This window comes from Cryptotermes secundus, unplaced genomic scaffold (assembly GCF_002891405.2).
Source record: "Cryptotermes secundus unplaced genomic scaffold, Csec_1.0 scaffold327, whole genome shotgun sequence".
In the NCBI taxonomy this organism is placed as follows: domain Eukaryota; kingdom Metazoa; phylum Arthropoda; class Insecta; order Blattodea; family Kalotermitidae; genus Cryptotermes; species Cryptotermes secundus.
Window position 1 is genome coordinate 199960 of NW_019720706.1, and position 26315 is coordinate 226274.

General features: G+C 41.4%; 1 protein-coding gene across 1 annotated transcript in view; it reads left to right on the forward strand.

Annotated features, from left to right (window-relative positions):
* The window catches only part of LOC111871617 (G-protein coupled receptor GRL101), a 203147-nt gene that overhangs the window by 108887 nt on the left and 67945 nt on the right, over window positions 1–26315 (forward strand). The window contains exons 6-7 of the mRNA XM_023864843.2: window positions 18639–18755; window positions 20805–20927. Of these exons, the coding sequence (XP_023720611.1) occupies window positions 18639–18755; window positions 20805–20927 (240 nt within the window). The remainder of the gene's footprint in view (window positions 1–18638; window positions 18756–20804; window positions 20928–26315) is intronic.

Sequence of the window (26315 nt, forward strand, 5' to 3'; positions counted from 1 at the left end):
TCTTCTTTCATGCCAATCGATACCTGTTTCCTTTAGGATCTGCATTAATTTGGTCCAGTTTACACGGTCAAATGCCTTCTGCCAGTCTATGAAGCAAACACACAGGTCTTCATCTATCTCCAAAGTTCGTTCTGCTATAATTCTCATCATCCCAATTGCATCACTGGTTCCTTTTCCTCTTCTAAATCCAAACTGATCTTCTCCAAGTATATCCTCTATTTTCCTTTCAATTATATATATATATATATGGAAAAAAGGAAGAAGAAATATCTCAGAAGTGGAAGAAGCCCTTTTACAAGAAAGACGATAAAATTTACTGCAGTCATTATCGACTCATATAATTGTTATCAGCTGCATATAAAATTGTATCCATTATTCTCGTACGGGTAACTGAATATGTGGACGAAATTCCTGGTCATCATCAGCATGGATTTCGACGAAAGAGGTTGATTAATGATTACATACGTAATTACATACTTCATTCATCATTAGTTAGTGAAGAAATTGGAGTATATTCAATCAGTGCATCAACCATATATGTTATTTTTAAAAAACTATGATTCAATTAAGAGAAACAAATTTTACACATTTTAATTCAATACCCATGCATCTATGAAATTATTATGCTAATTAAAATATGTTCAAATTAAATGTGTAATGAAGTCCTTAGAAGAACATATGTATTGTGACGTGACGCCTGCAAACCGGAAAAGTTAATTGCTAGGCAACAGCTCGGTAAACACATTCCCGCGGGAGCGAACGCTGGCAACAATAGAAGAGCAATGTTTTCTATGGTCCGCGCAGCCCGCGTTGCTACACACCGGTGCAGTAAACACAACTCTGCAGCAGTAAATCAACACGCAACAATATAGGAAGTTGTTTTTTCTGTGGGGCCACCCATAGGCTATATAGCCAGAATTTCGCTAAGATAGAATCAGAATTGAGTTCCGAAGTTGGCAGTTGCAGCAGAGAATTGAACGAGTTTCCGGAGTTGGCAGTTGGTAGAATAATGGCAAGAAAAGAATTAGGCTGATAAAGAAGGCTTCATGTGTGATCCGAAGTGGCAGTGAGAATGCTATAAATCCGTTGCCAGATATGACTAGTGAAGACCGAAGACTCTAGTGGTGTAACAGTGAACTGTAAAGTGTGGGAATGACGATATCGCTTGTAATTGCCTGTAGTTCCGAGCGGATTGTATAATGCGTCAATAAATCCAATCATCCGATCCAAAATCCGTCTAAAATCCTGCACACACACACACACGTGACAGTATATTTGCGATACATTTCCCATTCATAATGATTTGAAACAAGGAAATGCCTTGTCGCCATTGCTTTTTCGCCTTTGATGTAGCTGGAGCCATTACGAGGGCCCAAGAACACCAAGAGGGACTGAAAATGAACCGAAAGTAACCGCCTCTAGCCCATGGCAGTGGTACCTGTTTCTGAGAGCATCACTTCAGTACTCTAGAGAGAGAAATGGATGCTAATATGGAAGTTAGTCTAGAGGATAACATAGAGGATATTGAGAATGTGCTGATATCTCGTCACTTGAATGCGGGCAAAATCGCAACGTAAAGATTACTAATAGACACTAATAGATAATAGAAAATAGCAAATTTGCAACGTTTGGAACTGCGTTGACAAACCGAAATTTCGTTCATGAAAACATACAGGGCTCATTATATTCTTTTAATATTTGCTACCTGATCAAGGAAATCAAGATAAGATGGCCAATGTATGTAGGATGAATGGGGAGAAGAGGTATGCATATAGGTTATTGGTAGGAAAGCTAGAAGGAAAGAGACCACTGGGAAGATCAAGACGTAGATGGGTGGACAATATTAAAATAGATCTTAGAAGGATAGGATGGGATGGGATGGTATGGTTTGGATTGATCTGGCTAAGAATAGGGAGCATTGGAGGGCTCTTGTGAACACCGTAATGAACCTTCGGTTTCCATAAAATGCTGGGAAAGTCTTGTAGTTACACAATTGGGAATTATTCAAGAAGGGCTCAGCTCCATGAGGGAGTGAATATTTGCTATAATTCGTTTCAGATTCTTTTTGTTTCCTGTTCTGTTATAAAAAAAAACATAAGGACTTGAATATACAAATTTGTAATTTTGTCTTGTGAATTTCTATGGGCGTGAATCTTTGGTTTTCACATTAAGGGAGGAACATAAACTGAAAGTGTTTGCGAACAGGGCGCTCAGTAGAATAGTAGGACCTGATAGGGGTGAAGTAATGGGAGGCTGCACAAAATTGCATATTGAGGAGCTTCACAATTCGCACTCCTTGCCAAATATATTTAGAATGGTTAACTCAGTAGAGCGAGCTGGGCAAGACATGTAGCATACGTCGAAGAGACGGTACCTGCATACGCTGTTTTCGTAGGATAAACTGAAGGAAGGAGACAATCAGAAGGACATGTAGATGTAAAAATACAATTAAAGTATACCTTCAAGAACAGGATGAGAGGATGTGAACTATATTCATCTGGTTCAGAATAGGTACAAGTGGGGGCTTGTTTTGAATGCTGTGTTGAACTTTCTGGTTCTATAAAGTGCTGGGACATTTTTAGTATCAGAACAATTGTTCGGTTCTCAAGAAGGACTCCATTAAGTCTAGTTTAGTTTAGTTCACTTAATTAAATTGACTTGACTCTTTCTAGGTGGAAACTTTAACCATAAATTTATTAGTAAGCGAGGAAGGAGAAGTTGTCGGCTTACAATACTCAAGAGTGAAGCTCCAGCATAAGATTTTCTGCTCTTCATTAATTCAATGCCCCGACCTCAGTAAGTGATTCCTACGATTGTAATCTTCTTTCGGGCTGAGTTGATATCGAATCCTCCCACATTGCCAGCTTTTAAAATTTCCTGCAAAACAAAACCCTTGCTTCGTTTACTGGATCCATTACGCGTGGCCGCTCCCCGTGCTCTTCCAAGACACACTCTCTGCACACTTTACCGTATTTACGCATGTATAGGCCGCAGCACAATTTTCAGACAGAAATTATAGAAAAAATAATTTTCTTCGAATATTATTTCAGGAGTAGAACATCCTGAATTACTAATTATGAATATATATATTTTTTTAAATGAAGTGTGATTTCGAATATTTCGAATATAAGCCGCACCCCAGTTTTCCTCTTGAATTTTTGGCAAAAAATGTGCGGCCTATACATGCGTAAATACGGTATTTAAATGCTGTCGTTAGACGCGGACCAGACAGCAGAGAACCCGAGTACACCTGTAATCGGTAACATACCACTGCTTACTAAACTCGGAGATTACTGTAGCCATATGATTTTCTTAGTATTAATATAAAACCGAAGAGGAAATTTAAATAAAGAATCCGTTGTGTTGGGACGGGGGCACGCGGTAGCGTAGTTGAGGGGCTATACTACAAGCCGGAATGTCGCGGATTCAAGTCCCGATGAGGTCATTGGAATTTTTTCAATTTACATAATCCTTCCAGCCTGGCCCTGGTGTTCACTCAGCCTCTAACAGAAATGAGTACAGGAATTAATTAAATAATTTTCCTGGGGAGTAAAGCGCGGACGGCGCGTAAGGCTGACAACCTTGCCGCCATCTTTGAGCCGATTGTCTAGATAATGTGGGACCCTCAACGTCTCACAACCCTATGGGTCTTCACGGCCTGGTACAAAGATAGCTTTACTTTACCTTTTTACTTTATTGTATAGGGACGAACATATGAATTAGTGAATTACAGGTGGGAGGAAAGGATATGATCAGAGTTTACTGGCATTATGGCTAGCAACAAAAGAAATTATTTTATCTATGGAATTACATCGCTGTTACAGAAAGATAAGATTAATGAGGTATTAAATATATCGTATTTTATACTCGTAATAAAGAGGGATGGAGTAGAAATGAGTTGTGCTGGGAAAAAGCACAGAAGGAAGGAGTATTGGCTCACAGAAGAATAAAGAGGAAAAAGGAAAGAGGCTTTAAGTAAATTTAAAGATGAAATCAGAATAGGAACAGCGTGTGAAAGCATTGCGTATAGGAAACGTGAAGGGCACATGGGAAAGGAAGGAAGCATAGAACATTGATGAATTTGAGAGGTAGAAAGAGGTTAAGAAAATAGAGAAAGCCATAGGGAATATTACAAGAAAAGAAAATACAATTTCTGTGAAACGACATGAAAGGATAAGAAGCTCGTATGAATTGTTTTCTATAGACCGTCAGTCGTTGTTAGTAGATTCGTGTGAAGCCATAAGTTGCTCACCTGATACGAACTGCAATTAGATAGTTGTTTTTTCAAAACCAGGAGTGCAGGAGTTTATACTGAGAATAAAGAAGCACAAAGCCACAGGTTATGATGGAGTTCAAGCTAAGGTTCAGAAGGTATTGTACATTATAAGGGATGAGATTGAAATTTTAATTAATATAGTTAATAAAATTAAAAATGAGAGTGAATTTCCACTGGATTGGAGAATTGCAATTATGTACTCGGTTTATTAGAGGAAAGGAATCCGAAAAAAACAAAAACAAACAAAATTGTAGAGCAATTTAGCTTCCATCTCTCCATAGTGAATATTTTGTGGGATGCTGGCTGGTAGCCTAAGAGGCTGGCTAATAAGCAGAAGCCTCTGTCGATGTTTCAAGCAGGGTTTATTAAGAGTGAAGGAACCAGAGATAACATTTTTTAATTAAAAAGATACATAAATATTTGGATATGAAAGAGGAAGCTTATATTGGTGTTTATAGATTCTGAGAATGCTTTTGATTCACCTAACATAGAAGTCCCGTGGCACAAAACAAGAAGAAAAAGAATCGGTGATATTATAATGAAGTGTATCACTCACTCATGGAGCTGAGCCCTTCTTGAGGAGCCGCCAAATGTGCAGCTACTCAAGAACTTCCCAGCATTTTATGGAACCCAAAGGTTCATTACCGTGTTCACAAGAGCCCTCCACTGGTCCTTATCCTGAGTCAGATTAATCCAGTCCATACCATCCTATCTCTATAAGATCCATTTTAATATTGTCCACCCACCTACGTCTTCATCTTCCCGGTAGTTTCTTTCCTTCTGGCTTTCCCACGCATAACGCTTCCTCAGGTTGCGGATGGAGGAGACGCCCTCCTGCTGTGGAGGGTAAATGCGAATATATTGGATAAGCAGTCGCGGACAGCCGACAAGGGGTGGTCCTCCAGCTTGGTGATTGGGCTTAGGGCTTACAACTCCTTAGCATAAAAAAGCTGTTCCACAGAAAGTGAGTTATTGATTTTGAAGCAGGTTTACGAGATGGTAGTGTGAAGGTAGTATGAAGGTACTCACGCCATGAAGTGGGTGAGGGTTAAGAGAGTTCCAGGAAGGGGGAGTTCCGTTTATTTAAGGACGCTGTCAATAAGTTAGACTCTACGGCACTGAATAGTAGATTATTAATTAATAACGATGTAATGGATATGAAGGCAGTGGTAGTTTCCTAATTTTAAATAGGCCCATGTAACCCGATATTTCTCAGAAAGGAGTGAGGAAAACCAACAGTCATCTGAGTTGTCATCCAGTCCGCGGCTCGAAATGTGAGTCCGGGTCCGTTCTTCAGTAACTTTCCTTGTCACTAGCTTTTATTTATTTATTTTTTATTTTTTAGTTTCTTGGGATGGGGTGAGACTGAGTCCAGTTGGTACTGCAACCACTGTTTGGCCTACTGTACCAGGCCCGGATCATAGATGATGATGCAAGTGGAACAGTTGGTGGAATGAAAACTGGCAGGGGAAACCGAAGTACTCGGAGAAAACTTGCTGCAAAGGAGTTTCGTCCACCATAAATCCCACATGACCTTACCTGGGGCCAAACCCGGGGTGCCTTCGGTGGGGAGCAGGCGACAAATCACCTGAGGTGTGACGCAGTGACTTACTCTTCATCAAATGGAGTTGTAAACTGATGAACTCTTATTGTGGCCTGCTGGAAACAGCTGTCAGGAAACCCGAGGTGCTGATGACAGCACCAGAGAGGGGAGATTCGCATTTAGAAAATGCCTTCTTTCTTTTATTGCTAGTGGGGTGGGCCACTTCTGGCTTATTGTACCAGCCCTACATGATAGGTGAGGGTGATTGTGGAGCAGTTGGTGGAATGAAGATTGGCAGGGGAAACCGAAGTACTCAGAGAAAACCTGCCCCAGCGCAACTTTGTCCACCACAAATTCCACTTGACCAGACCCGGGATGGAACCCGGGCCGCTTGAGCTATGGCGCGGCCTACGTAGCGGGGTCAGTAATTCCTATTCTACCTCGAAGCAAAGGCAAGGGTAGTAAAAGTGGCGGATGTGAAGGAGGTTGTGGTCATTAAGGAATGTTCTTTAAGGAATACATCCTGTTGTGTTATCCTATATAACTTCTTCGTTTGGTTTCCGTCCAAACACAACTATCAAAATCTCTTTCACATTTCACAGTGCATAATGAGTCTATTGGTCTTAATTGGTAATACGCTATATGTTTCGGCTCATAAGCCGTAGCTTACGCTGAAGCTAAATGTGAACTGTGGCGATGGCATTTTCACTGAGCTCGGAAGAATTTTTAGTTTAATATATATAATATTCAGTTTTTTAAATGCAACACTTATTAGATACAAGGATATTTTACACACACACACACCCACACACGCTGAAGTGCTCAACTAATGCAACAGATCGCAGAAATACAATATTATGAATGTTACATTGTGAAAGTTTTCTTTTATCATCTAATCTCTTTTTAATCCGTGGCCTGTAGTCCGCAAGCGAACTATACCGACCGAGCGACCGCCGCTTGTCGGCGAAGTTAGTGCCAACTTTTGCGGATAGAGGGTGTCACGTTGTCAGTGCAACGAATCCCCACTGCCGTTAATTTCGATTTTCTAGACCGGAACCGCTGTTTCCTTGAAATAGCTCCTCAGTTATCCTCACGAGGCTGAGTGAACCCCGTTCCAGACCCACTACTTCTCAGAAAATCTGATAGCACCAGGAAACGAACCCAGACCTCTGGATCTGTAGGCAGGAACTCCGACTATTAGATCACAGAGGCAGTTCAGAATATTTTAATATTCAGTCTCCTCTCCGAAAGCCTAATCATTCGAATATACTGTGAAAATTTGACCATTTCTAAGAAATGAATGAGCAAATTTCATCTTGCTTACAATTTGGTCATCTCGGCGATGGGGGAGAAATATGAGACAGCAGTCGCGCCTATTTTATTAAATTATTACACAGTTCTATTTTGTCTATAGATCGAATGTTTCTGAAGCTGTATAATTCTGGGGCTTGAAACTGCAGCTGATAACTAACGTGAAGGAGGCTGCCATAAGCGAAAGAAGAGTTGTGGAGCGAGAAGGAAAATTAGAACACGAAGTATGAGAAACAGAGCATAAGTTGAATATCTCAGAGGGACTCACGCATGCGCGTTCAACTTTTGCAGCGATTCAGGAGATTTGGGGAAATAATCTGACCTCTTAAGTTGTGGGGTGCAGAGTGACACTTGGTTCAGATATGACGTATGGACATATTATCAGAGCTCGGCAGAAGTTATCTGTAACTCCGGAAAGTTCCAATATTTGGATCTTAAAGAAAATTCGAATTTGTCACGAATGAATAATGACTCGTTTGATATCATAAATGATCTAAGAACTCCGATATCAGAGACATCTGTACGCCATGGGCGGAACCAACAACAATTCCGGGAAGGGAATAAGAGGAAAGAGATTTGCATGACTTAGAATTATCGTACTAATTCAGTTACAGAATGAATTACTTTTAAAAAAACGTCTTTATTATTTCTTTAACTTTCGAAGAAAAGGATTTGAGGGTTTCGCCCTTGCCGATCACCGCACTGTGAGTATCCTTCTTCTGCCTCTCATCATCATCATCATCAGTAATCTGTCAAGACGACAGGTCCACAGTCTCTTCCAAAACAATTCCTCCACTTAATGCGATCTAGAGCTTTCTCCTTCAAATGACAGTATCCTCTTCTGTCCCCAAGGTCATCCAGCATCTTCTTACGTCTTCTTCCTCGTCTTCTTGTCACTTCTATCCGCCCCTCTATCTTTCCTTCAATAACTTCTTTTAGAAGGCAGTTTCTGCGTAAAATATGACCAATCCGATTAGCCTTCCGCTTTCTTATTTCGTGTCATCTGCCTCTAACAGAATAAAATGTATAATTATCTGTAATTACGCATTTATATTTGGTATGTATCATTTTTTTATCTCAAGAAACATTCTGGAAGGGACTCCGCTATTTGACTTACTACTCCGATAGAGATGATGTAAAATATATGGCGTGAAAATGTCTAAAAAATATCTTAGAGTTTGTGAGTGCAGTTTGTTAGCAGTTTTCGTTATTGTAATGCATTTACAAAAGCAATAAGTCGTTATTTTCTGTTTGGTCCGATGTTATAGAAGTGAATTAACATTTGTCGATAATTTCCAATTTTATTTACAATTGAACAAAAATAACGAATAATTTACGAACGCTTTTGCGCGCTTCTGTATCGCATATCATTAAATATTGTTACGTGTATGTGTGACTATAGACGGGGTTTGGATTGGTGAATAGATTTATCGAACACTCACAGATCATAACTACAAATAACTATAGGAGTCTCACTGGTTTACGTACTCTAAAGATTACTGTATTCGTATTCGTATTGAGAGAGTGGGTTTCCCCATGCACTTAGATCGGTTACTGGTCCATTGTGCGTCCCCCTTTAATTTCTACTGTCTCCATACCCTACCGGTATGCTTACTATCAGCCCCTTTCTGCCAGCGAGGTTCCAACCTCTTACTGGCAGTGGTATCTAATAGTTAGTCCCTCTCTGTCAGCGAGGTCGTCCCTCCTCTGGCAGGGGTTCCTAGTCCCTTTCTGCCAGCAAGGTTGTACCCTCTACTTGGCAGTGGTATCTAATACTTTAGTCCCTTTCTGCCAGAGAGGTCCCCCCTCCTCTGGCAGTGGTACCTGATACTTCCCCCATCTACCGGAGGAATTGGAAACTAGTTGGGCGGGAAACTTGGCCTGATTTTGCTCAGAGGTCTCCTAGAGACATGAGGTTCTTTTACGTGCCATAAATCTACGACACGGGACCCACGGCTTNGACGGGGTTTGGATTGGTGAATAGATGTATCGAACACTCACAGATCATAGCTACAAATAACTATGAGAGTCTCACTGGTTTACATACTCTTAAAGATTACTGTAACTACAGCACACAAAATAAAGTTTTCTCTAGTCATTGCTAGGTAAGGGATCTGAACAAAAGTGGCCATCACAAAAATTATGTTAAAACTTACGAAACAAAATGACCGATAGATTTCATAGAAAGTAAATATGACTGCGCTGGCGAGGTTCACCAGCAATTGTAAACTACAGATCCGTCCTCTCGTCAGAGAGCAGAGAGGTCGTCCCACATCAGCAAACCCCAAAATGTCTGACAGTATTAAAAATCTGGTCTTGGACCCTAGATGGGTGTTTGACACGAAGAAAAACTGCCAGACTGACAGTCGGTCCTAACATAATATTGACTTCGAGTTTGATTTGTTGGTTGAGTAATTGAGAGGTTAGGTTGTGAAAAGTGAGAAACTGGTAGCTGAGGTCGAGGATATATCGGGAACGGAGAGGAAGGGAAATACCCACCTTTGAAAGCCGCTAGCAAGCAACGGCTATTGTTGACTGAGAATACTTTATGTGTGCTGTAATTTCAGTGATCTTTGGAGTGTGTAACTCAGCGAATTCCCGTAGTTATTTGTAATTATGAGTGTAAGTGTCCAATAAATCCAGTTACCAATCCAAACCTCGTTTTTAGTCACACTTACCACGTGACAGTATTAATAGAATGCCTTAACCGATCGTCATGAAACGTAATGTGCATATCATGGCACCTTAGACCATCTCAACGGTGTAACTCATAAATCCTACCCATCAGTAATACCAACACTGCAGCCTATAAAATTGTTGAGGTAATAGCACTAACTTACTTAAGTGAATGAACCGGTCGTGGCGAAACTCTGTATGTATAACATGCCACTTGAGGCCATATAAAAGGCGTGCGTCATAATGTCTCCCATCATTAATACCAATACTGAAGCCTTTCAAGTTATATTGCTTTATTGGCTTCATTATACGTACATACTGTAACGTTCTTCTACGTGTATCAGACGCCCACATTGTAGTGAACTTCTTGTTTATAAAATGCAGACGTAAACAGGCAGCTAGTTCTCCGAGGAACGTCACGCCATCTGTCTCATATTTTACAGTCTGCAAATCTAATTACTGCTGACGATTCTAGATGTATCTGTTTTCAATATGATAGATAAAGCCTTCATATCATATCGAATTGCAACAGGCGAGGTGATTATCACGGTTGAGCATTCAAAATTAAAATGTCAGGCTCTCCAAGAGGGCGTATTGAATAATCTGTCCCACGAACACGTCTTTATATTTGCATTAATGAGTGGTGCGATCACCAGTACCAGACTTCCTTATCATCTTCCCAACAACTCGACCGGTCACATATGCTGATTATTAAGCAAATGTTTGCGTTTCTCGTTTCGTGACGTTTCTTTAGTATAACTATGAACGCAGGAATTCTGTCAAGAGATGTGAACTCAGCACTCGGACAATCAAATGTCAAAGAAATAATTATTTTGCTGGTAGAAATAAATTGTCCCTGTGGTTAATAAATTAAAAAGATATATGGGGGAGTGGAGGTATAGAGTGTTTAGCTTCACGCCCAGGCAGTTTTACCCCAGGAGAAATCGCGTACAGTACCCTATGGATAGGAGACTGTGCATACCAGTGCCGCTCTGGACGCTGTGGAGAAGACAAAAATTTTACTTCTGTCGGGAATCAAACCCCAACCTTCCACTCCATACCTCGTTGAAGCTCTCCCGGCTCCTACTTAGTTGGTAGAAGGGAATTGTAAATATATCTGATTTTGTAAAATAACGAATTATTTTTGCGGCAAAGATAAAGATAGTCTGAATTTGCGAACACTCATTGGTCCGTTGTCCAACAACTGCGCAACAGAGCTAGCTGACACGTCACCCCGTCCAATCCCGAACCAGCTGAAGCAGCATCTAGGCTGTCTTGCATATTCATGTTATTCATAGAGGGACATGCACAGATATGGAGGGTATGTTTTCATGAGAGCATCAATCATCGGTGAGATCAATTTTACATGTAAATTTTACAGGGCCGAACCCGTCACTCACACACACACGCATTCACACATACAGAACACGATGCACACATTGTTTGAATAATTATATTTTGAGTTACATAAAATAAACAAACATTAAAATGCTTACCTCGAGGAAATAAACGATTATCATGTATCTGCTTATCCTTGCAGAAATCTGTATGGACTGCGTTCTTTGGCGCGAGACCAAGCCAAGTGCTAAACGGGAATATGTCATGTCGTATAGACGCATTGCTAAGCGGCGACTCTGTAAATAACGACCGTTCCTGGGAAACGGTTCGGTAAACACGTTCCCGCGACAACGAATACGCACGTAACAGTAGTTACTGTTGGTTACGGGGTGTTTCTGCGAGGTCCATGCGGAGGAGTTAAGCAAAGAACAAAGACAGTTAGGAGACGCGTGTGGAGGTGGAGTCGAATATCTCCACCCCCTGCTAGTCGTGTGCGGCGACGAAAATGGAAGTATCGAATTTGATACAGTTAAATATGGTCGCGAGTTCCAAGAGACTGGAACCTAAAAATTACTGCGCTGGCGAGAGCCAGCAACAGTTGTAAACGACAGACCCGTCATTTCGTCAGAGAGAGCGAACCACATCAACAAACCCGCAACTGTCTGACACTAATAAAAATCTGGTTCTAAGCCACAGATTATTTTCTTGTTCCAAGACAGACTGGCCGACTGACCGTCGGTCGTAATATAAGACTCAAACTCAGACTCAGTTGTTACGAGTTCTGCACTGGAAGCTCTGAAGATATGACCTGAGGGTGTGAAGCTGAAGAATTTTTACGGTTAGAAGCCGTTGCTAGGGAACTGCTGTTGACACATCAGACTTGAAAAGGCTTAACGTCTGCTGAGGTGATTTGTGAATTGTGGAGATTAGAGGTGGTTCTGTAATTGTACTTACTTGCCGCATGTATATGTGGTCAATAAATCCAGTCACGAAACCAAACCCCGTCTATAGTCACACACTACGTGACAGTACATTAAACATACTTATGCATGACTTGGTGTGCATAATGAGCTAGTTCCTTATATCAACTTATCCGCTTCTTCATGTTTTATATTGTCTGAGCTTTAGGGATTGACTTCCATCACTGTTATATAACACTTGTAGCTTTAAATGGTTGTCATGTCATGTCTCTCGTTGATCGGGATAAGCATTATAGAGTAGGCTCACAGATGACAATGAGGTTGTCGGTCTTAAGCGCCTGCCGCTCTTTACCTCCAAGGAAAATTCCTGGTACTCATTTCTGTTAGAGGCTGAGTCGTCCCCAGGGCCAGAGTGCGGCTGGAAATATTAGGTAAATTGAAAGAATCCAGTTACCTCATCGTGAATCGAACCAGCAGCCTTCCAGCTTGTAACATAGTGCCTCGACCAACTATTCTACCGCGTGTCCCCGTTTTTTAGCCACCTCTATACGATTTAATTTATAAAGCGTTCTCTCTGGCACTTACACCCTAATCAAAATACAACTTCGCGACGGTAAATATCCAATAGGGAAAATGTGCAATATCACGCAGTTTCTTTTATAACCCAAATTTATTGATGAGTAAAAATACCCTGTCCTTTGTTTCTGAAGTCACTAACTTTAACATATCCGTTGAGAAGATATTGTCCTATTTTTCTCTGCATTTTTAATGAAGCTTATTAAAGAAGCACGTGGAAGATCAAGCGAACATATGCATAGTCAGAGGCATTAAGTAAGAACATGTCGTAGATATCAGGTATCACAACCTTTCTTGTAGCACTTTTAGAGAGTAAGTTTATTTTGTTGTAACAAAGAGCCAGCCGAAAAACGGAAATTTCACGAAAGCTTAAATTACATTAGATATAAGTTTACGTCTGTTCTTTAGACAAAATTCGAAGACTCTTCTACAATATTATTAATTTTTTCATTGAATTCTCTTTATCAACAACATTCATCGGGTAAATTCATTTGTCTTTTGACGAAATACAATATAACATTTTTGGCTGTAAATTCGAAACAAATGCTGCTCCGGGGCATTGTGCAATATGTTGTGTCTGCTTACATGTATGCATATTGCAGGAGCACTGCATGTCGCTGTACTGGAAGCAAACACCGTAAAAGGATGAATATTGCACCCAATCCATTTACACCAGTAAACACGATCTTTTTTGTCCGGAAATTCTATAAATGGCATTAATTAAATTACAAATTCCTTTCTATAACAAACCATACTGTTTTACAAATATGTATTTAATTAACTAATTTAATATTATTCGACGAAGGTTCCCATTTATTTGGCACTAAAACCCTATAAAATGCGTTTATTGAACCAACACCATTATCCATTATATGAAAAACTATACATTATTTGTGGTTGCAGCAACAAAAACAAATACATTTTCCTCTCTATTGTGTTCAAATTGTATTCAATTGTAGTATTTCACATGAATTTGGACTTTCAGAATTTGTATTAATTTAATTAACATTACTTTTCTGGGGGCATGCGATAGCGTAGTTGGTTGAGGCACTATGCTACAAGCCGGAAGGTAGTGGGTTGATTCCCGATGAGGTAATTGGATTTTTTCAATTTACCTAATTCTTCCAGCCGCAAAATGACCCTTAGGTCGACTAAGCCTCTAACAGAAATGACTACCAGGAATCTTCCTGGGGGTAAAGGGCGGCCGGCGCGTAAGCCTCACAACCTTACCGCCATCTGTGACCCTACTGTCTAGAGAAAATGTGGGAGCCTCGAGGTCTCACAACCCTATGGGCCCCCATGGCCTGTTACAGGAATAGCTTTACCTTTTATATCATTTTCCCATTCATTTGGGAGCTTGTTTCTGTCGGCCATCTTATGTTTCTCTGAGAATGTGAACTGTGTGGAGTCGAATCATAGGATTGTCAATGAATGATGAAACGAAGGAGCCATAGCTTGTCGATGTCCAATCTTGACCTTTGCTTGGAGCGATTGAGGAAAGCCACGAAAACTTTTGTCAGGATAGCTTGTGTCCCGGCCGAGTTTCGAACCGAACACTTCTCGAATACAAGTCTAGGACGTTAGCAACACACCAGGATGCTCGGTGCCGATATACGTAGCAGGTACCAACTTCTGAGAGACAGTTCCATGGATTCTTTTAAGTAATACAAAATGAACTTGCATTAAATTGATTATTTTGCCATTGGATGGGCATTAAGGAGTTTCCCGAAACGTCTAAATGTGTTACGATACATGTTGACTGACTGGATTGTACAGGCATGATGTTTTTATACCATTATGTGTGAATGACGTAAAAGATGATTTAAATGTTGTGAATTAGAGGAAGAAGAGCAGTTTAAGGCATAAAACGAGAAATTAATTTAAACTACTTTATTATTAATTGCACTGAGAGAGGAACATGTTTTTCCGTCATTTCTCACATTTCACAACTCTTCTTTTGTTCTGGAACGCAGAAGTGATTTAACATGTTCTAAGCTAGGCGGAATGTTGGTGATTAATGATTATGAATTAGGCAGAATTCCAGAGAGTTCTGGCGATGATATGCAGTACTCGGGATTGCTGGGTTTTTGAACTTTGTCCATTATCTGTTTTTCTAAAGAATACAACATTTCGGAAACTGGATCTGTTTCCGTCCTCAGAAGAGGAGATAAAAGACACCGATTTCGTTGAGACGGCTCTAAAGAGCTAACCTCAATCACTGGGCCTTTAGAAAAGCTAACCTCATTCAGTGTATTTGAGATTAACTTTTTCTAACGGATCAAACTCTCTCACCTGATGCTGGAAACAGATCCAGTTTCCGAAATGGACGATGGGCAAATTCCAAATACTCAGTAATCCCGAACGAATTAAGCTGTTAAGCCTGTTCTGGCTAAATGTCCACAAACATGGCTCTGAAAATTGTTGAAGCTCGCGTAATTTTACAATCTGTTATACGTAGACCTAAGTACAAAAATGTTGAAACTGTTTTCCCCATCGCATTTCTAACCTCCCAGACTTCATAACGCTCAGTGTTAATATGACAGCGAAGAATGGTTTGGAAATTTCGTTTAAGGAAATTACTGTGACATATTTGAAAGCACTATCACACAATTCTGGCTGGGCAGACGAAAAAGAAGTCTCAGAATTATGGATCACAGTCTCATTATTCGAATACACGGCTAAAGCTACTCCTGTAACAGGCCATGAAGGCCCATAGGGTTGTGAGACTTTGAGGCTCCCACATTATCTAGACAATCGGCTCATAGATGGCGGTAAGTTTGTCAGTCATACGCGCCGGCTGCCCTTTACCTCCCATGAATATTCCTGATACTCATTTCTGATAGAGGCCGAGTCGACCCCTGGGATATCATTATTATTATTATTATTATTGGAGGGGATGGGTTTCCCCATGCACCGCGACCAGTGGTCTATTGTACGTCCCCCTGTGATATTCTACCAGTCTCTGTACCCTACCGATACTGGTGCGTGCCATCAGTCCCGACTCAGCCAGCGAGTTCGGCCTCTACTGGCTCAGCGGTATCTAGATGCTTCCTCTACCAGAGGCGTTAGAGACTATTGTTGGGCGGGAAATGTCCTTAATAATTTGGCTCAGAGGCCTTGAGGCATGAGGTTCTTTTACGTGCCGTAAAGCTACGACCCACGGCTTAAAGTCCCTCCCGGAGGACTTGTTCCCTGAATTCCCCCCCCCCTTAAAAATTCCACGACCTCCGCCGGGTTTGAACCCGTGTACCTTGAGTGATGAAGTGGGAACGTTATCCCTAGACTGCGGAGGCCGCTACCCCAGGGCCATAGTGCGGCTGGAAGGATTAGGTAAATTGAAAAAAATCCTCATCGGGATTCGAACCCGCGACCTTCCGGTTTGTAGCATAGTGCCTCAACCAACTACGTTACCTCGGAAGAGGGATTTATAAATATGTGAATATTTAAAATTCGGAATGTTCGGACTACTCGGTCAGTCATTTTGTGCCAAAGGAATAAGACTTGATATTGAGTTACTTAGTTGCCTGTCTAGTTCGCCAAATAAGGCTGTTATTCTGATAGTTAATTAGGAGTTTTCTGTCTTCTGGGATATAATGCTATGTAGTCTATGGAAAGAAAACTGACGTTTCAGAGGAACATATCTCCATCTTCAGGTCAAAGAGTGAGCAAGTCAAGAGAACAGCACGAATCGATTGAATCTGGTTAATAATTTCATGTTGATTTTTTGCTAGGCTTATTCTTTCAGCCCAGAAGACAGAACTATTCGTAACCATCTGTGTGAGAACCTCGGATTCTAGAAGGGTAATTGGTTCATGAGGTGAAGAGCTGCTTAGCTACTCTGTCAATCAGTTATTATTTGGTTAATTTGTTACTTATTTAGTCTTTTGGTGATTTAATTAGCTTCTTAAATAAAAACATGGTGTAACTGAACTTTGCGGACAAATTTGGACACGGGTTTCACATACCAAAACAAAAACAAAATCCATATCAACATGTGTCCGGAAACATTTAGTTTGAGAGATGTAGGCGAAAGAGTACATTTATAATTTGTGCTCAAATTGTTCCCCATCAGATTCAATGCACGCCTCGACATGTCTCATCATGGACCGCCGCATCCTCTCAAAGATACTGCTGGAGTTTCGGATGTCCTGACAGGTATACACGATACGATGGTGAGGTGCTTCTTCGTTGCAAACAGAAACAGCATACACAAGGGATTTTAGATGTCCCCACAGGCCATGCTATGCAGTGGGTCCTACTTCACCTGTCCATCGGTCAGGTACCTCTTCGTTGCAAACAGAAACAGCATACACAAGGGATTTTAGATGTCCCCACAGGCCATGCTATGCAGTGGGTCCTACTTCACCTGTCCATCGGTCAGGTACCTCTTCGTTGCAAACAGAAACAGCATACACAAGGGATTTTAGATGTCCCCACAGGCCATGCTATGCAGTGGGTCCTACTTCACCTGTCCATCGGTCAGGTACCTCTTCGTTGCAAACAGAAACAGCATACACAAGGGTTTCTAGATGTCCCCACAGGCCATGCCATGCAGTGGGTCCCACTTCACCTGTCCATCGGCCATGATAGATCTTATTGAGAACTAGTCCACCACGGCATGTACCACATTCTTGCCTTGACTGTGAGTTGTACATCTTCTAGTAGATTTCGCATATCACGCTAGAGAAAAGCTCGGTAGTGGTTGCCTATAAACCGATGTGGCAAAACATGCGGCCCTGCCAAGCAGTCACCAACAATTCCTACCCACACATTAATGCCGAACTGTTGTTGGTGTCTAGATTGGATTATAGCATGAGGATTCTCCTCTGCCCACTGGTGCTGGTTGTGAATACTGATGATTTCATCTCCACCGAAACGTGCCTCGACTGTAAAGACCACTGAAGAAACAAAGAAATGCTTAGCACTTCGTTAAAATACACCGACAAAGTTCTCTCGCGATGGAAAATCAGGCATGAGAACCTGCACTCGCTGTAAATGGTAAGATTAAAGCAACTGTTCATGTAGTGCCCTCTAAATGGTCATGTGCGAAACACGTGACTTTCCCCCCAGTTGTTTCATGGACACGCTCCTCCGTTTTCTTCCTGAGTCCACAGAAACGGGCTTAATTGTTCCAGGCATCTTTGAACGGATATGGCAGTCCGTGATGAGACGTTTTGAGGCGTGTATTGAATCACATGGAGGGCATATTGAGCACGTACTATAAAAATAATCTTGCAGCTATAACACAAATCAAATGTTTCCGGACATATACAAAAAAGTAAGTAAAGCTATCCCTGTAACATGCCGTGAAGGGCCATAGGGTTGTGAGACGTTAAGGATCCCACATTACCTTGACAATAGGCTCAAAGATGACGGTAAGGTTGTCAGCCTTACGCGCCGGCCGCGCTTTACTCCCCAGGAAAATTATTTAATTAATTCCTGGTACTCATTTCTGTTAGATGCTGAGTCAACCTCAGGGCCTAGTGCGGCCGGAAGGATTAGGTCAATTGAAAAAAAATACAATGACCTCATCGGTGTTTGAACCCGCGACCTTCCGGCTTGTAGCATAGTACCTTAACCACTACGCTACCGCGTACCCCTGTTTCCGGACATATACTGATATGAATATTTTTCTTGCTTTCTTATGTGGAACTGGTGCCGAAAGTTTGTCACAACTTTCAGTTACACTCTGTACATATATACATACGTAGGTTAATTGTTTTCTTATTATTGAATTACTTATTTAATATTTAGTTATATGGTCTTCTTGTGCCAGTTTTTATTCAGTCAAATTTTGCCTTTAACGTGGTTGTTTTGGTCATTCGTTTAGGAAGGTTAGTAGGTTGTTCCCTTTGTTGATCACTCTGCAAATTTAGTTGCAATATGCAACTCTGCTAATTAAGGGATTTATTCTTTAAACACATCACTTCTTCAGGGTAGCACTTCCTAATAATATTTTCGCTTATTTCATCGAATGTTCTCTCTTCTTCTGTTACAGAAACTTACGTCTGTCCAGTTACGCACTTCAAATGTAATACCCACTTCTGCATTCCGGGGGACAATGTCTGTAACTTCGTTGACGACTGTGGAGACGGCTCGGATGAGAATAAGTGCTGTAAGTGACTGGTCGTTATTGCACTAATTATCTTATTTCCCATTTATCCGCGTGTTTGCACCTCATACAGCTCCTGACTTACTTGCAGTCCCAAGTACTCTGAATATCAAGCCAACAGTGAGTGCTTCAATAACAAATTTTTATATTACAAACTGGTAATATACCACCGATGTCCTTCCAGAATTTTACATTCCTTGCCTAGCTCCAATAATCTAATAATTATGGCCACAAAACCGAGATATCGACTGGATATTTCACATAATTATAAATTTGTTTCATACTGTATACAGAAGTATAGCCTTAACAGAAGCGCATGTGTATCGAAGCTCTGTTACCAGACCAAGTTTCAGAATCTTTCGTTACGTGTCACACATGTTTTCCCAAGCTCAAGAACTTTGCACGGTAGCTTCATGTGTTTCTTCACGCTCGCAAATTAAATTCACAAAATTGGATTGGTGACTTCAAGTCACATGACGCTCATACGAATTTCCATGGACATCCGCCAGTTGATTCAAACTTAATTCATGCAGATACTGACCAGTTTGAAGATAGAGAAGAGTAATTTTTGACCCTTATTTGATGATGAAATGTCATGGCGGCATAGTGTACGAAATTTGGTAATCGGCGAAGCAGTAGACATAACCACAGATTGTGCTGTACGAAATTTGTCCTAAATTCGCTCCGTATTCATTAGCCTGAAGAAAATTATATAATAAATTCCTGGTACTCATTTCTGTTAGAGGCTGAGTTGACCCCATGGCCATAGTGCGGCTGGATGGATTAGGTCAATTGAAAAAAATCCAATGACCTCATCAGGACTTGAACCCGCGACCTTCCGGTTTTTAGCATAGTGCCTCAACCAACTACGCTACCGCGTGCCCCGTTCATCAAATTTATATGTTACGTTATTTATTATTATTATACTTATAATTATATAATTATTATTTATTATAGTTAAATGTAATCGTGATATAGATATACTATACTAATCGTATGCTAGCTGGTGCCCTTAGGTTTTGTGAAAATGCTGTATGATAGTGTGCCGACGTCCTGGTGGGGGTCTGCGTGCTACCTTATGCTTTCTGCTTTGTAACTTTTTACTGAAACTAATTCATGTGCAATTGATGTACTCGTAATTTCGTGTTTTCTTCCTCTGGTTATTTTGAATTGACATAGGAGAGTTGGGTGTTTGAATATTACTGAGCAGTAAGATTTCCCACTGTTACTCGTGACTCCAAAAGCAAGGAAACTGTGCTTGAAGCATCCACAGGCGGTAAAGCTCCTCAATATTTAGACACGGCGACAACTTCCTCTTACCTTTTGCCACAACACGTGGCACAGGGCAGTCGGTTCTCTTCCGAAACGCCTACGCAAGGGACAGCAGCTGCATGACGTTCTGTGTCTTCTGCTCGGACAGTTTCAGGTCGTCTGCATGTCTCTGCACAAGGCTCCCCATTGACCCTTTTTCACTGCTTTCTGAATTCTGCATGTCGATGGTGTTGACCCACTGTGAGATCTTTTCCAAAATCCCCTCCGCGACTCCTTGTGTTACCCATCTGTCATTCAGTGGGACAGGAAAGCGCTCTTTGATTGAATAGGTTTCTCTTTCTACCATAAGAATGAAACTGGCTACCTCACAGCGTCTCACCGTTCCAAGGACGGTTGGAACACTGGAATGTCTTTGTTAATATTCGTTGCAGCGAGGTGTTCTCGCGAACCGTTGCCTAGCAAATGGTCATAATCGTCACAATATACTGACGTCGTGGAATGAAGCACCATGAGTGCTGGAGATGACGATGCTAGACGCTTCCCACTCTCTGCTTTTGTATTGTTTCCTTGCAGTCCCCTCGCGCCTCAAAGTGCTTGAGGGTATCACTTGGTTGTCAGCAGCAACATTCCTGTGAACGACTGGAAGTGAATGTGGGCAAGTGCAATTCGAGGGACGGATGGGGGGAATCTTCCGTGACCTCAATGTAGCTTTCTTTGAAACCAACCTACTCGTACGTGTATGACATTTTTTAATATAATATTAACATATTTACATTTCAGCTCACAGGAAGTGTTGGAACTTGGAATTCAGATGTAACAACGGGGAATGCATAAGACCTGGCTTCGTGTGTGATGGAACCCAGGATTGCAAAGACGGCTCGGATGAATCAGACTGTGGACAGGGTGAGCAAATGAAATAGTTTCATGCTCTTAACTAAACATTAATGAAATACGCGGGATTCAAGAAAGAGTAGATATTCTCCCGCTATAGTAAATTTGTCTAATGTCTTCGTTAGTATCAGACACTGAGAACTCATCTTCCGTGTAAGATTTGAGGTTTTCGCGACGGTGACTATGAAGAAATCAGTCTTCTGGGATGTAGCGCCTTGTAGAAGTTGTGTTAACCGACGTTTCGGAGGCACTATCACCTCCATCTTCAGTGTAGAAGACAAGAAGAAATTTGCAAGCGAACTAGCCTGTTGCACCTGCTCAAGCTGGTTCGCTCGCGGATTTCTTTTTGCCTTCTACCCTAAAGATGGAGGCGATACGTTCCTCCGAAACGTCGGTTAACACAACTTCTACTCGGCACCATTTCCCAGAAGATTGCTTTCCTCATCTTCCATGCTTTGTAAGTTCTTTGCACAAAATTTGTGATATTAATTAATTAAATGATTTTCCTGGGGAGTGAAACGCGGCCGGCGCGTAAGGCTGACAACCTTACCGCCATCTTCGAGCCGATTGTCTAGATAATGTGGGACCCTTAACGTCTCACAACCCTATGGGCCTTCACGGCCTGTTACAGGGATAGCTTTACTTTTACTTTTATTAACTTACAATGGGGATGGGGTGAATTTCTTCACTACAGCCATTCTATAAACTAGCAGCTTGTATATTCCCTGAAAATGTAACTACGGTCTCGTCAGTACTTAACGAGGCCTGGCCCCAGCTCCATGTGATGAGTAAGCCAAATTGCTGGGGGATTAGTATAGGAATGTTACAGAACTTCATATGAGCATCACTCAGAATGCGTGGGGTCGCAACTTCAAGCGGTCACAGTACTCAACAGAGCAGAACATCGGAGGTCCGTTACAGGAAGATCTGCGCTTGCGCACAGCGTAACAAGTTTGCTGTTACTCGTGAAAGTAGTACTGCTTTACCTCGTCTTCTCATGTGATTAACAACCACATGCCTTGTCTATGTCACGTACCAACTCTTGACAAGAACTTGTGTGGTTTGTGTGGGCTGTTGGACGACCAGCAGTGTCTAGACTGCATAGCGTCGGACGGTATGATGGCATGAATCTGAAAGGAAGTGGTGGTGGCTAATCGAGGTACTGTCCCGGTATTTGCATAGAATATCCGGGGAAACCGTGAAAAGCCCGAATCGGGATTGCCGGTGTCCTGGCTGAAATTGGAACCGAGGACCTCTACCTCTACCGCAGCCTGTGTATTATACGACAGCTTGTATGAGAAGCGAAAGTAGTTCCGAATTAACAATCAAGTTCCTTNTCCGAATATTTCACTAACATTAGTTTAGCAATAGTTTTCTTCTCGGCTGGCTCGTTAACTACGCTCTCAGTATCACAACAATACAGTATCTGTGATAGGATGATTCATGAATGTGGAGCTAACCGCAGAATAACAATTTACAGGAGAAACAAAAGTACTGACAGAAAACTCGAACGGTTCTGCTTTTCCACTACAAATACCACATGACCTGACCTGGAATTGATACCTGGCCGCCCAAGTGAGAAGCTTGCGACTAACCGCCTGAGCTATGGGACTATCTTTAGCAAAAATATAAAATATGTTCCAATTTTCTTGTTTAGCATTGTTGGGCGACTTAGGCGTTTGTGGTTCTTTCTTCGTCAGATATGCGCCCTGTACAGTGAACAGTAAGAAAAAAGGAGTGCGCAGTCAAGAGAGGCAATTCACATTTTATGGAAAATCAAACCAATGAAGGGTCATTAGCATTGCCGGTTCAACAGTCGCAAAAATGAGTTAGAAAGAGGTCCTTGTAACAGGCCATGGAAGCCCATAGGGTTGTGAGACGTCGGGGCTTCCACATTTTCTATACAATTTAATCACAGATGGCGGTAAAGTTGTCAGCCGCACTTTATCTCCAAGAAGATTACTGGTACAAATTTTTGTCAGAGGCAGTGCCAACCCCATGGCCATAAAGCGGCTGGAAGGATTAGGTGAATTGAAAAAAATAAAATTACCTCGTCGGGACTCGAACCCGCGAACTTCCGGCTTGTAACATGGTGCGTCATCCAACTACACAACCGCGTACTCCCTTGCGAAATGCAGCAGCTGAAGCAAAGCTGTGGCAATGAAACGAGATGAATATAGTAACGACGCTGCAGATGGTAGCTCCTCCTATCGGACTGGAAATGGGAAACGCCAACGGCACGCGAAGCCCATTCTCGACGTCGATGAATTAGGAAAACAGTGCACGGCTTCTATAGAATGGAGTAGCGAGTCTCAACTGTGTCGGGCTTACAAGTAAAACTTGCGAATCAGTAAATTTTCAGGGAGGAAATTCGTCTTTCTGAAAGTTTCTTATGCAGTTGGGAATTAAATAGAAGAAAATAAAGGCAAACGGGGCATTTCTCGTGGAAAGCCATGACGTACAGGAGACGTGAATGTCGTACTAGACAAACATTAATCAGCCTAGGAAATAAGTCAGGAATATTGTGTATGTAGTTGAGTCATAGGCCTACAGGGTGTCTACACATATTAAGAACAAGGCCATGCATAATGACGGCAATAAGAACTAATCAGCAACCCTGTCTGAAGGCCAGAAATTATAAGACGAGTTTGTACAGATTGCTCTGCTTGTGTGGAACTCACTAAGGTTACTAGAGTTTATCAACATCAGATGAATGAAAAGCCGGTCACGGTAGCCGAGCGGTCTAAGGCATGTACTGGCTTCGCTCGCTTGGAAACCGGGATCGTGGGTTCGAATCCCACTCAGGGCATGGATGTTTAGTTTGTGTGTGTGTGCGTTTTTCTGTGTTTGTATATAGGTAGATGCCTTTCGACGAGCTGATCACCCACCCAAGGGGTCTTACCGAATGTGTAAGATCTAGAAAAACCGAAGTGAACGGAGAAGTTCATGGAGCCCACTGGGGCTGTAGTGCCAAGGAAAAAAAAAAGATGAATGAAAACGATTATAAGAAACGGGTGAAAGAAGCTTAATTTTTATCGTGCTGACAGTTCCGTAACTGTTTTAGATATTGTGACGTAACACAACTGTACGCACAAGTATAATAATACATTATTATACCTATACCGTGACGCAGAATGTAGCGCAGAGAAAATTTTAACGAATATATTTTAATTAATTTTTAAGAACTTTTAATCACTTGCAGGAACAAATAATTACAAAAATTGAAATAGAGTATAGATTGGTGACACAAAATAAAGCATACAGTGAAACAATTTTAGCGTGACTGATGATAGTTTTATGCTGCCGTGTATATGACATAAATAAATGTTATATTTAATATCGTGGTATGTACGAAACTGCAGTATTAATGTAACAGGGTGCTTGAGAACAACATTGCTAAGTACAATGTCTTAGCGCAAAATTCTGCTAGAAAAAGTGCCTTCTTCTAACTCGACAGAAAGCAAATCACAGGACGGCGCATAGAGACAAATATGGAACGTAAAGACAAACGCAATGTTCGCTAATGAAATTGCACAAGCAAAATTTTAAAAACTTTTTTTTTAAATCTTCGAGTTTCAGGAAGACAATGTTCTGCACCTGTCACCTTACCTTCTGAATCTGATTCGAACAGAAATAATTTCGTCTAAAATGAAGGCGTGGGTAGCATCTACACTCATTTCATCGGATAGTCCAAGAAGAGTTTCAGCAGACGAAAAGCTGCTGCTGCATGAACACGTGAAGAGTGCCGAGACAGAATAATTGGACCGATATTAAATTATGAAGTACATAATCAAATTGTAAAATTATGATCAATTTAGTTGGAACTAGTAAAGACAGCAAGTGAAATTGTTACGAAGAAGTGGATTTTCCAAGAAGGCTGCGAAAGTCATCTTTCTGAAATGGAGGACGTGCTCTCATATGGTGTGTGTTTTTGTTAGTTAGTAACATAAGAATATTAACTTTATAGCAACGGGCTGCATATACAATTGCTAGGGAACGACAACAATATTCGGCAAGAGAATACGGTGTTTTCCATGGTACCTGTCCTGAGCCAGATAAATCCAACCCATACCATCCCATCCTATCTCTCTAGGATCCATTTTAATATTGTCTACCCACCTACCCCTTCGTCTTCCCAGTGGTCTCTTTCCTTCTGGCTTTCCCACCAATATCCTATACGCATTCCTCGTCTCCTCCATTCGTGCTACATGCCCTGTCCACCTCATCGTTCTTGACTTGATCATTCTAATTATACTTGGAGAAGAGTACAAGTTATGAAGCTCCTCATTATGCAGTTTTCTCCACCCTCCTGTCACTTCATCTCTCTTCGGTCCAAATATTCTCGCCAGCACCCTGTTCTCAAACACCCTCTCTCTGTTCCTCCCTTAATGTCAGAGATCAAGTTTCACACCCATACAGAACCACAGGCAAAATTATAGTTTTGTATATTCTAATTTTTATGTTTTTGGACAGCAGACGAGAAGCCAAAAGATTCTGGACTGAACGGTAGCAAGCATTACCCGACCAAATGGTATCGGGGTAAAGCGGAAGGGGCGTCAAGCTGACCACTCACCTCCAACTAATGCCGAGTTCAAGAAGATATGGATTTATACATCCACTCCCTCATATGTTTTCATGGCGTAGTGCTTAATTAGTTAAGTACAAGGAGAACTTCACCCTTTTACCTTTTACTTTAACTTAACCTTTCTTCATCTACGTTTAGATCTCCAAGGTAGTCACTACTTTTTGGGGTCTTCAGCTAAAAATTGTACAAGAAGATCTTATTTTTCATACATTTTATTGTCCTTAATAGCTATAAGAAACAATTTTAATAAAATTCTTTTATATGTAGTATTTGAGGTCCTCACAGAGCTAGTTAGATTTATATCTTGTGGGATACAACGCCTTGTAGTCCGTTTAAATCCAACCGACATTTCAGAAGAACATATTGCCTCTAACTTCGAAGTCGAAGGATATGCTTAGCAAGAAATCAACGCGAAAGCAAGTGGCAGGTCCTGCTTAGACCCTGAAGATGGAGACGACATATCCCTCCGAAACGTCGGTTGAATTCCAGTGGACTATAAAGCTTTATATCTCAGAAAACATAATTCTTCAAAATTCTTTATAGTTCACTGAATGCCAAAAAGTGCCCACGTTTTGGTTTATGGCTTTTATGTGTATAACTTAAGGAGCGTCGCTGAAATCAGATTTCTTCCTCATCCTTAGTTATATGCTGAATATGTATATGGATGGGGGCACGCGGTAGCGTAGCTGGTTGAGGCACACTGCTACACACCGGAAGGTCGCGGGTTCGAGTCCTGAGGAGGTGGATTTTTTCAGTTGACCTAAACCTTCCAGCCTGGGGTCGACTCAGTCTCTAACAGAAACCAGTACCAGGAA